Source organism: Streptopelia decaocto, assembly GCF_964273445.1.
Source record: "Streptopelia decaocto genome assembly, chromosome: 1".
Lineage (NCBI taxonomy): Eukaryota > Metazoa > Chordata > Aves > Columbiformes > Columbidae > Streptopelia > Streptopelia decaocto.
Window position 1 is genome coordinate 104,463,808 of NC_138663.1, and position 16,079 is coordinate 104,479,886.

Sequence of the window (16,079 nt, forward strand, 5' to 3'; positions counted from 1 at the left end):
TAAAAAAAAAAAAAAAGAGGCAGAAGAATTCTCACTTCAAAAGTAAAAAGCATTCTCCATGGTGTTTTTAGACTAGAGGCTGAAGTGTGCTTTTTTAGTATATGGAAAAGAAAAAACAAAACAAAGCTGATAGAAGGAGAAATTTAAATAAATAATCCAGTTAATTAAATTGCTGAAGCTAAGTAGCACCAAATAGCATAGAGAGCAAAACTAGACCGAGAGTCTTCAGTTCAAAAGTAAAAAAAGAAAAATGAGGTTATCCTAGCAAAAGTAAAATATTCTCATTTAAAATATATGAAGTTTCACAGAGATTCCCGCTTGATTTAGAATGCTGTCTTTAACACATGCACAGAATATTCTGGCCTAATATTCTGCATATTCTCTTTTTTTCACCCCAGTTGAGTAAATCGCATCTCAAACAGAATAAATTAATTTCTGGATATTTTTTGCTGTTACGCAATGGAGCCTGTGTTTTCCTGCTGGTTGCAAAAGCAGATATTTCCAACAGTCAAGTATCCTGCTGTGCATTTATTAAGCAAACAGATAGTTTGCGCTAACGAAGGGCAAAGCCCTCCTAAGGGAAATCTTTTCCTGAATAAGTAGTAGTCAGAGATTCTGTACCTTTTGCCTAGTGCTTAGCACCTCACACCCATAATAAAATGTCACCTGAGCCTCAGGAAAAAATCTACAGGTAGTGACACATAATTTGTGCCAACTTGAAATGAATTTGGCTGCATTTGTGTAGTAGCCCTTTGAAATGAAAATTAATTTACAGCTCTATGATGTAGCCTGTTTCAAGGATCTTTTGATGTATTTCAGAACAGGTGTCGGGCATTTGATTCTTAGGAAATGGACAGATATGTCAGAGAAGGGGCTGAGGAGCTGGTTGGAGCTTGATTATTGTTCATTGTGCCCTCCCTCTTTAAGAGTGTTGTCATCCAGGTTTAAATCTTGGCTACTAAGTCATTCCAATTTGCCAAAGGCACAAATTGTACCAGCAGCCCTCTTCTAGATACCACCACCCAACCACCCTTAAGCAAGTCAGTCAGAACGCAGAGACATAAGTGGGTAAAACATCCTTCTCCAGAATATTATTTTTCCTGAAGGAGAATTTTTACATAAACCATGGGAAGTGACAGAAGGTTGAGGAGGTCTGTAGGGGTGTTGTGGTTTAACCTGACAGCCAGCTAAACACCACACAGCTGTTTGCCTCCCTCCTCTCAGTGGGATGGAGGAGAGAATCATGGAAAAAAGAAAGGTAAACCTTGTGACTTAAGGCAGTTTAATAGGACAGAAAAGGAAAATGATAGCAACAATGATCATAAGAGTAATGATAATAATAAAAGAATATACAAAACAAGTGATCATAATGCAATTGCTTACCGCTTGTTGAACCTATACCCGGCCAGTTTTTGAGCAGCGGTCCCCTGGCTAACTTTTCCCGAGGTTATATATTGAGCATGATGGTATGGAATAGCCCTTTGGCCAGTTGGGATCAACGGTCCTCTCTCTGTCCCTTCCAGCTTTTTGTGTATGCCTAGTCTACTTACTGAAACGTCCTTTGCTTGGTGTAAAAATTGTTTGGCAAAACCTAAAAGTTCAGTATATTATCAATATTATTCTCATACTGAATCCAAAACACAACACTATACTAGCTGCTAGGAAGACAATTAATTCTGTCCCAGCCAAAACCAAGACAAGGGGTTTGCATGTCTCCCTGACTCCATGCAATGTGTGCAGAACTTTGGGTGAGTGGAAGTTCCAGAATTGGTATAGCTCTGTAGTCACAGCTCCACTCCTAGACTAAATACATGGTTTCATAGCAGAGCTTAATTTTCGTGCACTGTGCTACGTAAATACAGCTTGAGGTCATTTACTAGTTCCATCCATTTCAGGTGTACAGCATGCAATTCAGGGTTGTAATGCAGGGCAGCCAAAGTGAACCCTCAAAATGAATACAGAGTTAGTAAAGTATGACTTGGACTTTCCTTTTTGTGGTCAGCAGTAGTAAGATTTCATTTTTCTTTAGCTTCAGTCATGTAAACTTCCTTTAATTGCCTGGTTAAAGATAGCTAATATTAGCCTCAGCTGTAACAGATAAGTAGTGGGATGGTAATCAGGGTGGCCGTTCCTGCTTCTCATTTTTTTAAAACACGTATCTGCTGATAGAAGAGATTGAATCTGGTTTCTTGAGGTTCCCAGTGCCCCACTTGGTCTGTCTGCCCCGGCCTGCGGCTGGTGCCAGTGTCTCTCCCTTCAGTCTCTTTCAGGGGAGCAGGAGCAGCAGGACAGCAATGCCCACTACTCTGATGACCCTTGGAGGATAACAGAGGAGCAACGAGACTACTACATTAACCAATTCAGGTCCCTGCAGCCTGACCTGAACTCCTTTATTTCAGGTAACTTTTACCAAACAGTATGTGTGTGGAGTAGGGGGACCAGACTGAGAGGTGGGAAGTGTTAAGTAGATATATATTTTTTTTTCTCCCTGGAGCGAGTTTATGAGAAAGAGTTGATTACATTTTCTTTTTAAAGGTGGAAAACTCAAAGAGCAAACCAATACTGTAGGCATTATGTTTTTTTTCCTAAATGTCCTGATTTTAGGAAAATAATTACATCTAACAGAGAAGTGTTGTAATTCAGTAAAACATAAAATGAGCTCTCATCTGAGGGACTGTATTTGTGGATCACACCTGCAGTGTATTAATATACTGAGCTGAAAAAACCCTTAGAGCTGTGCTTGCTTTCCTGGCAGAAGTGTGGCAGCATCCAAGTGATGAAAGCAAAGCAAGCAGTTCACTGTCCTCTGTGGCCAAGCCCGAAGGACTGAGATTTTGACCTTTAGGTGGTTAAAAGCAAATCCGGGAGAGCACGCACATGGTAACAGCATTGCTAACAGCACACTGAGATTGCACTTTCATCCTGAATAGGAGGATCAGGCTGCTCATGAGAGGAGTCACTGCAGCTACAAAAAGTTGGTCTGGCAAGGAAAGTCATTACAGGTTTTACACTGAGGCGGTTCTACTGAGCCCTGCTTTGTTACTGGGGTTCAGGAGGCTCAGATCCAGCCAAAAGTTTAAATAAATTACTTGCTGCTGACAGAAATTGGTGCTTCACCAGTTCTTTGCCTCATTTAAGTGTCCTTCGTATAATTGCTTGAAAGATAAAATGGTGGTTCAACAACATTGTATTTCCTCACAGACTAATGTATGTCTGTAACTGTGTATACATGTGTATATCTACATACAGCCTCTCAGGTAGTTGTGCATTTTCCTTTATGTTGAGCAAGGTTCTCAGGTAATCCTTGCACATCCAGAATTACTGTTTATAAATTTGAGCTTCCACAATATCCTAAAATAATTAAGCTGTAGAAATCCTTGCTGTATAGTGATACAGATGACAGGGGTTTGTCCAGGTTTAAGAATTTATTTGAGAGATCTGTGATTGAAAAAAATCTTTCAGAAGTTATTGAATATTCAAGTGCTACCCCAAGTTGAGAGAGTCCCTGAATTGCAAGTGGTCAGAAGTTAGGGGATATTCTGGAGCTACATTATTATCACGTGGCTCTTCCATGGTTGTATTCTCCTCTCTTGTCATCTCCTGTTGGAGAGGACGCGCTGTGCTGGGTGAGTCTTTGACCTGCTACAGTGACAGCTTCTCTTATGTACTGCAGTGGGTACTGAATGCCCGAGGGCAAGAGAAGTATAGACTTAGAAGTCTGTGCTCTGTGTTTCATTGTGTTTTGTAACCTGTATTCAGGAAGGACTTCCTGGGTACCTGTGACAGCCTGAGCGTATGGCATGGTGAATCACAGAATAGATTGGGTTGGAAGGGGCCTTCAAAGGTCATCTAGCAGGGACATCTTCAAGTAGATCAGGTTGCTTAGAGCCCTCTCCAGCCTGGCCTGGAATGTTTCCAACCTGTACCATTGAAGAAGTGGGTTTGTTAGTTGGGAGAAGAATGAGAAGGGCTGTCGGGGCAGGGTGAGTGAGGATGTCTGCAGCAGGACAGTAGCTGTGTCCTATCTGAATCTCCTGGGTTTTTTTGGTGTGTTTTTTTTTTTTTTTTTTTTCTCCATAACTTTTGAGACACTGCAGGGAAAAATCATGGTTGAAGCAGTGTCCTGGGAGAGAAGTGTGGACATTACAACACAGTTGTGCTGCACATATGGCTTTTAGATGAAGCAGAGCTGTTTGTGTCTGTTATTTCATCATTGGTGACATACTAATTATACTATTACAGTCACTAGTACTGAAGCATGTTTTCCTTTGTTTATTTTTCCCATATGGAGGGAATGGGGAAATGAGGTCAACAGCTCTGTCTGGCTTTTTATTTCACGTATTCACCAAGAGACAAATGGTCCAACAGCTATATTAGCATCCAGTTAATCTGAGTGTCTCTCAGACATAAAGTAACCAGTTGCTTCTGGTGCAGTATCCCTGGAGAATTAATTTTCAGTCGTTGATGAGGCACGGTTTCCCAACAGGTTCCGTGGCAAAGAATTTCTTCACAAAATCAAAGCTGCCCATCCCAGAGCTTTCTCACATCTGGTAAGTACTGTAATAGTGTCAGGGATGTGTATCCTTTTTTTTTTTTTTTTTTTAAAAAAAAAAAAGATGCTTAATTCAAGAGTTCTTGGTAAATTTTGAAAAGTGTCTTCAATTATAATTATTGCTCTTATCTCCAGAATCACTTGCAGGCCCAAGCAGCAGGGTGCACATTGATCTTCCTGACACGCTTGTTTTTTTGTAGAGATGTTTGCCTACTCAGCAGGACTGGGAAGGTTTGAACAGCAATGATATAACTGAGAGCTGTTCGTAAGTATATTGTAAGCAGCATCATTAGCTCAACGAACTGACATTTTTCATGAAACAAGACAGAGGAGAAGCACCTCTGGAATGTTTTAGATGTGTTGTTGGCTTTATGGTTCTGCCCGTGTTTTGTCAGAAGAGGCCTAATTAATGCCCAATTTTTAGTAAGTACAACTACATAATTCATCAGTGCTTTTCTAATGAACCAGCACACTTACTTTTAATGAGCTTATTTAGAAACTATTGTGGATGGAACTGTACATGGTGCTTTGTAATTCAGTGTCATCCTTGCATCTCAGATAGGAAGAACAAACAGTTTTAAATGTTGATCAGAAATGCTGATAGGCCTTTTAGTTTTATATATGCTTTTATGAAGAGAGATGAGAAGAAAAGCTTACAAAAGCCTAAACATCTGTCAGGGTCAAAGTATATGTCTGGAATCTTCAAAGCGGATTGTCAGTTGTGAAAATAAAAATGAAACAACTAACAATCAAACAAACAACAACAACAAAAAAACCTGAAGAAACATTGTGTTGGGGAAAGTGAATATTGGAATTTAAATTTAAGATTACTTAAGAAGACTGGGTTAACCCAATATGTAACAAAATACATTTCATTTCTATTGCTGACACAAGTTGTCCTCTGTGCAGAATTTAAAGAAAAGTAATTCTTTCTAGTACATAATTATAATTTTGTAAATTATATGATTTATCAGGCTATGTTGCTGTATTAAACACATGAAATGTTTCAGTCTTTGTCACTATAACGTCAACACCTTGAAAAATGCTTATGACTGAAAAAATAGGAAGTTATGTTTTATTTTAGTCCATGTGTGCATGATAAAATACTACTCTGTTCTTGCAAAGAGTTAATTTATAAAATTGAGTTATTGAATTTCTGAAGTCTACTTTTATTGTTTGAGAAGCATCTTAGAGTTAGAGGAACACTTTAGTGAGAAGTTAACAATATTGTTTAAACTTGTCAGGAGCATTAATTTAGCTCTTTTCTTGAGGCTAATCAATGGTGCTAAGTAACCATTGCTGATGTCTGTTTTTAACTTTTTCTTCTTGAACTGATTTAAGATCTTGCATGGATTGGCCAAAAGTGCTTCCAGCCGTTAGAAAGTTAATTTCACCCTTGGGAAGTACAGGATAGGTATTTCATGTTATAATATATACATACATACGATCATATTATATGGTATGGTGTATAATTAAAAAACTACTTCATTTAAAAAACCAAAAAGTTACAAGTTGTTCTTAGGAAAATTAGCTTGCTTCATCTTCCCTAAGATGAATATATGAGTTACCATCAAGTGTAAATAACACAGGTGCTTGTCTTGTGTTAAAATATCTCTTCTCCAAGCTGCATTTCTGTCTTGCCTGTGGTTGCACATGAATGTTTCCCCAAGGTGACGGCTTGGAAAACATGTCCCTGTTGTACCCGCAGGGAGCTGAGCGACGTGGATTGCGATGGGGCACTGACGCTGCCAGAGTTCTGTGCCGCTTTCCACCTTGTAGTTGCGAGGAAGAATGGTTACCAGCTGCCAGAGACGCTGCCGGAGACACTGGTGCCTGAGTACCTGCAAGCAGGTATGTCTCTGTGGCAGGTCATGTTCCTGTAGCCATTCCGGGAACCCAAAATGAATGTAAGATGGGTTTACATAGAATCATAGAATAGTTTGGGTTGGAAGGGACCTTCAAAGGTCATCCAGTCCAACCCCCTGCAATGAGCAGGGTCATCTTCAACTAGATCAGGTTGCTCAGCCCTGTCCAGCCTGGCTGTGTTTTCCATCCTGCAGGTAGGATGGGGTTCTATGCTGCTTAATGGCTCTCTGGTTGCTTTTTAATGCATGTATTTTTAATTGTGCTTACAAGGCGATTCCTGAAGAAGGCATGTATGAAAGAACAAAACAGCGATGCAAAGTGTAGCAGTTACTTGCCTCTTCATGTCTGCCTCTTTGCTCCAGTGTGCTTCAGGCGCCATTATAGCTAAAGTGGCAGATGATTACCTGCAACAAAGATAATCTAACAAGAGTTCTACAGCTTTCGACTCTACTAATGATGTTCCCTTAAGTAACTGTCTCTTGAGGATGTGTTGAAAATGATACTGGACAGTTTTAGAACTTCTTATCCTAATATATTTTGTTAGATGCAGTTACTGGTTGTGTCAAAGGTTGAATATTTTGTAATTAATTTTATGTAATCCACAGATACTTCTATAGTTAATTTGCAGTAATCATGGGTGGCTTACAACAGTTTGTGTAGTTCAAGGATAAATTAATCCAAAATACAACATACCTCAGTAACAATGTGCAGTGAGAGACCTGCCCATTCATTTGTTCTTTTCAGTTATGTCTCTTTTAATTATAAATGAACATTTAAATATATGCTGTTCCATCTAAAAAATGTGCATGACTTTCTAGGGCAAGGAGGATTAATCACAGATGATAATGACAGTGCTAAGGGATAATATTTAACACCTAATAAAATCTCCATTAAATTTGATGAGACTGAATATATTAAAAGATGGGAAAAGAGCAAATCAAGCTGTAGTTAGGAAAACTAAATGTTCACCCTCTATCAGATTTGTGATTTCTGGTGGAGTCAAGTTCCTTGCAATCCACTATTTTCATATCCAAGGGGAGAAGCTCCTGTAAAACTTGCATGTCCAAGTCTTCATCACTTTTAGTCTCTTGTCATAAGTACAACTACCCTTTTCGCTCCAGGGCCACCCCTTTGTTTGCTACTCTCATACCTGCTCTCATCATAAATTAGCTTGTAAGCTCCTCCATGCAGGTTTTTGTTGGTGTGTATTCACATTAAACATTTTTGAGTAAAACTGCAATGGAAATAATTATTTCTAGTAGTAGAGGATCATTATGTTGGTGGGAGGAAGAGTATGGTAAGCTCTGGTTGTTCCCTGGGAGTCCTCTTTTCCCCTAATTTACCCTTTTCAGCACTGAGGTCTTTACCATTTTCTTAGATGGTTATTGTTTCATGTCTTGCATGCAACCAAGCATTTCAAGCTGATCTACGTGGAAGCAATGAAAGGACTAATTGTTTGTTGTGGGCACTCTAAGTACCTCAGCTAATATGTTAATTCTGGTTAGCTTGAGGGTCTGAAAATGTCTTGCACTTGTTCTGCTGCCTAGTCAGGATTCAGAAATCTGTCTTTGAAAGCCTTGCATTAATAAAAAGCAGAACCTCTCAACACACTGTAGCACCGTGAATCACAAGAAAGCATAGAACCCTGGTTGTATCAACTTCTGAAATGGAAGCATTGATAAGTAAGCAAGTGCCTTGTACTCTTACCTAAAATGTCAAAAGAAATTTGCAAGAGAAACTTCCTGTTTTGATGTTTTCACAACTTGATTTCTGTAAAACTTAGAATTTTTTTTTGGTTTATTAGGAACCTGATGAAGATTACTGGAAACTCTTTTTCATTAGTTTGTATTAGTTTCAAGGGAAATATTTGCATCTGATACAGTTAAAGCTTCAAATAAAGTGACTTGGAGCATTAAGAACATTTAAGAATGAATTAATGTTGCTAGTTTTATGGATTGTTTTATAAACTACAGGAACAGGGCCAAATACTATCCTGGCACAACTCCATCGACAATTTGACCCACCACCTTCTTTTCTGAAAGTTTTTATTAAAACAAATTTACAGAGTCTGTGAAGTTGCCCTGTATGTAACCTACTGTATTGTAAATTGAGACAGATTTGCAACAGCTTAATTTATTCAGATAAGCTTGATGCTAGCCAGCAACTAGAAATTTTACCTGAGAAATGGTTATTCTGCCTTTCAATACATTGATCTTAAAGAAAAACTGTTTCCAGCTGTTAAGACAGATTAATCTCAGAGGAACTACTCCCAGAGTGGTATCAGCAGAAGCACCTGAGGTGATGGAATAGAAACGAGGTTCTTGTGAATATTGCTGTGAGAAGTTAGAGTTGTTTTTTTTTTTCCTGTTCTTGATGCTGTTTGGTTAAAGAATACCAAAGATGGTATGTGCTGCAGCAACTACTGTCTTTACTTTTTACTGGCCTTTAATTTTAGTGCGGAATGTAGATTCTGCTATACTTTTCAATACTGAAAATGTCAAAAATTGGAGTTGAAGATTTGGTAAGTACCTCTAATGTTCCTAAGCCAGCAAGATATAAACTGTAAGGCCAACTAAGTTGATACTGGACTATGAGGAAGAGAAATGCATATAAACAGTTGTTGTTTGACAGTTAATGTTTACTAAGAATCGCTTCATTTCTAAAACAGAAATTATACATGTTATCTCTTTTGTGACATTGGATTATTCAAAATATGAGATTGATTTTTCTTCATTATGTTTGTCATCTATGACTTATCGATCAGTTTTGATATGTAGACATGAAGGGCAAAATAATGATGGAACTGGTTTTAAGAAGTGTGTATTAACCAAAGACTTGGCATGTCTCTTTCTTTTTTTTTTTTCCTTTTCTTTTTCTTTCCCCTGCAGCTTCTTTGAAGCCCATGCGTGACTGCGCGCTGTTTGATTCTTACTCTGAGTCATTGCCAGGTGGTCAGCAGACTCGGGACTTCAGTCGGACAGAGGTAAGAAGGTGTAAGCAGGGTATTTACCTTGCTGAGTCGCAGAGTAATAGCCCAGCCTCACAATGACTGTGGTATGCATAGCAGCAGAGCTGCCAGTCTTTGAGAGGACTTGAGAAGTCTCTAAGTGTACCATTAAGCCTTTTCAGCTCAGAACCCTCACTTAGCAATTTGTTCAGTGTGTGGAACGGGCCAACATGTTTTTCAGAAGATATTCTCACACAGAATCATTTTGGTTGGAAGAGACACTTAAGATCAGAGTTCAACCATAACGTAACTCTAGCACTAAACGATGTCCCTAAGAACCTCATGTATGTGTCTTCTTGACACCTCCAGGGACGGTGACTCCACCACTTCCCTATGTAGCCTGTTCCAATGCCTGACAGCCCTTTACATGAATAAGTTTTCCCGTGGTGCAAATTGAGGCCATTTCCTCTCATCCTATCACTTCTTACCTGGGAGAAGAGACCAATCCCTCCATGCTACAACCTCCTTTCAGGTAGTTGCAGAGAGCGATCAGGTCTCCCCTCAGCCTCCTTTTCTCCAGGCTGAACAGCCCCAGTTCCCTCAGCTGTTCCTCATCAGACTTGTGCTCCAGACCCCTCACCAGCTTCATTGCCCTTCTCTGACCTCTCTCCAGCACCTCAATATCTTTCCTGTAGTGAGAGGCCCAAAACTGAACACAGGATTTGAGGTGGTGCCTCACCAGGGCTGAGTACAGGGGACCATCACTTCCCTAGTGCTGCTGGCCACACTCTTCCTGACACAAGCCAGGATGCTGTTGGCCTTCTTGGCCACCTGGGCACACTGCTGGCTCATATTAAGCTGTCTGTCAACATAACAGAGTTCACAGTGGTCACTGAGGGACTCAAGCCTCGTGTGATGTTGAAATCTGCAAAGAAATACCCCTTAGCTGTTTGTGTCCTGCAGGGCTGCCCTTGGCCCTCCTTCGTTGTGAGCTAGCCATGAGGAACAGAGCCTGTGCTGTAGGGGGGTTGGTGGCACAAGGACAGTACCCAGGTGTAACTTCTCCTGAATCTGAATTGGTCGAAAATGGCAGGCTCTGGGTGCAGACCTCATTCTGGTCAGGCTTTTCCAACCATGTAGTTCTTGTGTTTCTTCCATTTACTATGCTCTATTTCCAAGCTTGCTCCCCCAGTTTTGATGATGAGAAGAAAAATGGGTTGGCTCGTCTTGTTTCCTTGTACTTTGCTTCTTTGGAGATTGAAACTATCCCAGATTTTGTACAGTTTGGACATGCATAGTTCTGTTCTAAGTGATTCAGCTTCCATTTTACTATCCAGCCTTTCATAGTCTAAGGAACTGCCATCTAAGGGTCTAAGTAGTAATTTTAAGGAGCTGGGAAGCGTGTTTTGAGGGCAGAATGGAGATCTATTGTAGCAACATCACAACAGATACCAGCCTTGTAATGAAAGACTGTTGCAAGCAAAACTAAATTAAGGAGCAGTGCTTATCACTGAGAATAAAAAACAAAACTTGAAAGATCCTGTAGAGCTAAATTAACCATGGCCACTGAGTTGTGCTTGGATATTCCAACTATGAATATATATGCTGTGGGATTTAAGGGTTTAGTATTTAAGGTAGTGAACCAAATGGCAGGCTGACTGCAGGAATGGGCCCTTCTGATGCTGCTTCCATATTAAAAGTAATGGAATGTCCTGGCAGCTCAGCAAGACTGACCTCCAGTTATTTTGTCCCTTTGCCTTGCCCTGAAGAGTTCCTGGGTCAGAACTCAGCTGTTCCCTCATCAAATTCAGCTCAGTAGTAGTACCACCAAACAGACTCTCCTGAGATACCACAGAATGCAGTGTTCACTTTGGGTAATGCTGCAGCATTGAGCATCTGGTGTATCTCCTGGAACTGTTAAAATACGAGGTCTCCCTGGGTGGTACCACCCTTTGTACAGCAGCTTGGCCAAAGTCCAGCAGTCATACTGGGTTTTGAACACAGCGCTGCTGTTCTGGTACTGCAGGCTGCTGCTGTGTCGGCAGTGTGGGCAGGTCCTTTACAGCAGCAGAACAGCCTTATCCTTTGCATTGGCCTTATTTTGGGAGAGTGGTTCGCAGGGGTTGTGAGATTGTGCCTCAGGCCATGCTGCACTAGCACTTCTTCACTGAGTGGTCCTGTGGGAAAGCTCAATAGTCCCTTGAGAATGTGCCTTGTTAGCATACATGTGTATTGGTTTGCAATTTAAAGGAGCATAAGAAGCAAAATTCAAGGCAATTTGCTTTGAAAACTCATTAAAAATATTATATTATCAGTGCAATCAGTTATGCATTATCTCCATGTCTTTGTAATTTTCCACCTATCATCCATTCAGATGGTTTAATTTAATTTCAGAAGACCATTTTTATTGTTACTGCTGATCTACACTACTGCAGTAAAATGGAAACGCTTCTCCAATGCATTCATAAAGAAAATAATGGCAGGAGACAGGTCACTTGAATGCTACGCTTTGTTAAACTTAAAAACCACACACAGACTGCTAATTTTATGACAAGAATGACAGGGGTGACTGCTTTCTGTTAACCAAGGAGGTTTTGTCTTGCCATTGTTTGTTTTTTTTTCTTTTTTTCTCAAGTGTTTGTCTCCCACTATGTTTCTGGTATTTTTTTTCCATTCCTTTGGCTCTTTTCCACAAGCTTTCTCACTGCCAGAAGCTTAAAGATAAACCACAAGATTTCACACTGTATACATAAAATGGCTGGCTGAGATTTCCCTAAACTCCCTCAGAAATGTAATGCTCATGGTTCATTGAAATTTGTGAGAATCATTCCATCAATTCAAGCATGCACTGCATTAAGTCTTTAGTCTGACACTCTTTACTTTAGAGTGTCAGGGCTAGCTAGACATGTGAAGTTTTTGCATAGACGTTTTCAGAGCCCTCAAGCCATGTTTTTACTATGCTGCTTCCACAGAAGCATTAGGGAATCTCCCACACAACTTTATAAAACAGATCTCATAGCCCTTTACTCTGGACTTGGCCTTCTTGATTGCTGACTTGAGGGTGGTGTGTGTTTGTTTGTTTGTTTTTTTAAATTGTCTGCAAAAATCTATGTTTCTGAATGTATTGTTTTAAGGCCCAATGGATTTCAGGCCATTTTAAGCCCAACCTCTCCCATGCTGGGAAAAAACAGCATCACTTAATACTTAGGGAAGCTTGGGGTTTCTGATGTTTGCTTTATTGTTTTGGCTGCAGGGTGTATCGTTGTCCTTAGAGATAATGGCAGTAGAAATTGTTGCTGGTTCCTTCTTGTGAGCTGCACAGCAGAAGTTACAAGAACAACAAGTGCCTATATGAGGAATTGCTGCTGAAATAAAGACAAGTTAAGGAATAAGATTGGGGTGAAGTTCCCTGTTTTCCCATCAGAGGCCATTCAGGGCCTCCAGCAGACAAGCTAATGACATTTGGTTTTCCCATCTCAGCGATTGTATGTTGAAAGAAAAGAGTAGTCTGAGGATCAGCCACCTCAGCCGGAAGACTTTGGGCACAGAACTACTGGGCTTTGCAGTACGGCTGGAGTTCTGGCTGGGGAGACTGTTCTGATGGAGACTGTAACACTTGTGCAGGGGCTGGAGAACATTTCCTCAACCTTAACTCAGGTGTTACACCAAAAGAGGAAACACAGGATGAAGTTACCCTGTTGTGAGGAGTCTCTGCTTGCACATCATTCTTAGCTCCTTGTGGTTCACTGTTGAAATGCTTCACTAACTAATTTCAGCTGTGGAACTATTGCACCTCAAAAAGCAGAGTTACAGTAGTCTTTTTGTACATCCTCTATGCTGCTTTATCTGTCAAAGCAAATCATGGTACAAGAGAGAATATCACCTTTACTTGTGTCGAACTGTATTGTTAAATATTTGACTGTGGAAATGTGTGAGCTGTACCAATCAGTATAATAAATAAATATTCTTTTTTTTTTCAGAAGACGTCTGCTGAAGAGGTACCTGATAGCTCTGCCCTATTACAAGATGGAAAGAAAGATGACAAGCAAGGTATTCAAATAATGAACTCTTTTTTTTTTTTTTCCCTGTTAGGGGTTAAATTCTGTGTGGTTTTAGTAATCACATGTATTTGCTGACAGATGCCATGCTATGCTTAATTTCTAAGCTGGCTGTGTGTTGCTGTAGATATGAAGAGACGACACATTGACAGCAGCTGAGTTGAAGACAAATAAATGGATGGGTTTGCTTCAAAATTAGTTCTGTTATATGTGAATGATATTAAATGCACCTTCTAAAATAGTCCAGTCCTAAAGCAATTAATGTTACACTTTTTATTTTAACAAAGTTCTAATGGTTATTATCAGGAATTTTTTAAATGTAAAGGCTACACTATGCCAAATATTGGATTTCCCTTTTTGCAGGAAGTAGCAACACTTCAAAATTAGTTTTTATTCCTGTTTTAAAAAAGAGTCTCTATATTTTTTTTGCAAAACAGAATTTTGGACAAACTGGATTAAAAATACTCGATTTATTTCTTTCACTTGAAATCAGTCAGCAGCAAGCAATGTGAAATCAAAGTGATCTTCTTCTTTTTCCACATAGCAGGTACTAGGTCTTCCAGAATGAGCCCTGGGTCATCACACAGTCATTCCCTGTTATATTCCCCTTCCCCAACCTATCAGGTTCTCACTTGCTGTCCCAGTCCAGCTGAAGAAGTAACACAGCTGTGGGATTTTCTTGTCTGATTCTCAGAGCTGTGGATTATACAGTAATAAAAAAAATAACAATATATTGACCTCCCAACTGTTCACATGCTAAGTTTGCATCAGAGCTGCGAGACAAGGTAGTCCAGATTCCTGAATCATCTTCTCTCGGGTATGACTGAGTTTGACAAGTTCCAGTGTCCCAGTTTCAAAGAAATGTTGTCATAGTTGATGGGTGTTTGTAAAACATGTTGACAAGTCAGCATATTCCAATAAATGAATGTTTTGTTGACAAGGTTTGTTTTGTTGTAAAATTCATAATGGACAAGAGCAGGACTTTAACCTTGAAGGTTATTGCTTTCATATGTCTAGGGCAGATTTACTTTTTACTTGGGGAATCATTTTTTGCTGTATTTATGACACAGATTCCTATCTTTGCAGCCAAAGAACAAATGCTCTTGTTCCACCATTTGTTGCTATTCTGGCAAATGTAAGAGCAGATTGCTCTCCTGGCTGAAGAGATCTCCCCAGAAGTCAAGGACCTCTAGTTCAGGACTGTAGAAGCAAATTCTCCTTCATTTTCAAAGCTATAAAAGTTAATTAGCTCCACTCTGTCAGATTATAATATAGTTAAATGTGGAAGATAATGTAAATAGAACTGGATCCTGAGGAGCAGACTTTTCCCACGTGTTTTATTTGATAAAGGCAGATGGAGATGAGAGACTTCATTCCAAATGGTCACTTAAAATACTGTGTGTTACAGTACATTAAAATACACTAGAGTGCATTAGGAACACCATAAGAAAGTCATTATTAAAGGATGCGTAGGCATCAGCAGAAGGGGAATAAGTACAAAGAGTGAGATATCATAGAATGTCCTGAGGTGGAGGGGACCTACAAGGATCATGGAGTCCAACTCCCATCCCTGCATGTAACAACCCCACAGTTCACACCATGTGTCTGAGGGCGTTGTCCAGTCTCTTCTTGAACACTGCCAGGCTTGGGGCCGTGACACCTCCCTGGGGAGCCTGTTCCAGTGCTTCACCACCCTCTGGGGGAAGAACCTTTTCCTCATGTCCAACCTAAACCTCCCCTGGCACATCTTCCTGCTGTTCCCTCAGGTTCTGTTATTGGTCACCAGAGAGAAGAGATCAGCACCTGCCCCTCCTCTTCACCTTGTGAGGAAGCTGTAGCCACCATGAGGTCTCCCCTCAGTCTACTCCAGGCCAAACAAACCAAGTGACTTTGGCTGCTCCTCATACAGCTTCCCCTCTAAACCCTAAATTTCCTGAATTTTAACCCTGGCTCTGTCAGTGCCATGTGACATTCCCCAGGGCAGGCTAATGAGGTCTCAGCTGCCAGGAGCAGCCAGCTTCTCATGCTCCCTGGCTCTCCGGGTTTGTCACTGGGGAGAGACGAATCCCAGCTCTGCCACGTGTCACCCACCAGCTGCTGTCTCCATGACAGCTCTACATCTCTGAAACAGAAGTCTGTGGATGTAGACACCAAAACCTGCAAATTCACAAAATCTGGATTTATTTGGCAATTCGGGCTCAGGCCTTTCTGGTCTTGACTCTTGTACTCTTAAAAATTGTTACTTTTTTGAATGCTTGGGTGTTCTTAAGGTATTTGGCTACTTCTGTTTTCAAGTATGTTTAGCCATTTTTAGATGTTCTAACTAATGCCATTTTAGTTGTTCCTTTCTCAGAGCTGATACATGTAAAGTATACTTGTGCATACTTATCTTTTTTTTTATTAAGCTCTGAAAGTAAGCACCGATCTCAAAACAATACCAAAGGAATTTCAGCACTTGACTGTGAAAACAGGTAAGAATAAAGAAATTGACATATTATTTCCATTAGAATTTTGATCAAAAATTTTTGTATCACTGTAAGCCTAAATTAGTGTAATTTGATTAATTTTTTTAAGATCCCTTTACTCTCATACTGAAATTAGCTTTTACCACATAATGACTACTATTTGCAAAATTAATCCTAATTAGTACTTCAAA

General features: G+C 40.0%; 1 protein-coding gene across 2 annotated transcripts in view; it reads left to right on the forward strand.

Moving 5' to 3' along the window:
• Positions 1–16,079, forward strand: part of REPS2 (RALBP1 associated Eps domain containing 2) — a 105,041-nt gene that overhangs the window by 44,299 nt on the left and 44,663 nt on the right. For both annotated transcript variants that reach the window (XM_082043707.1, XM_082043708.1), the window contains exons 6-11: positions 2,261–2,399; positions 4,487–4,550; positions 6,261–6,403; positions 9,307–9,401; positions 13,346–13,415; positions 15,829–15,894. In XM_082043707.1, the coding sequence (XP_081899833.1) occupies positions 2,261–2,399; positions 4,487–4,550; positions 6,261–6,403; positions 9,307–9,401; positions 13,346–13,415; positions 15,829–15,894 (577 nt within the window). The remainder of the gene's footprint in view (positions 1–2,260; positions 2,400–4,486; positions 4,551–6,260; positions 6,404–9,306; positions 9,402–13,345; positions 13,416–15,828; positions 15,895–16,079) is intronic.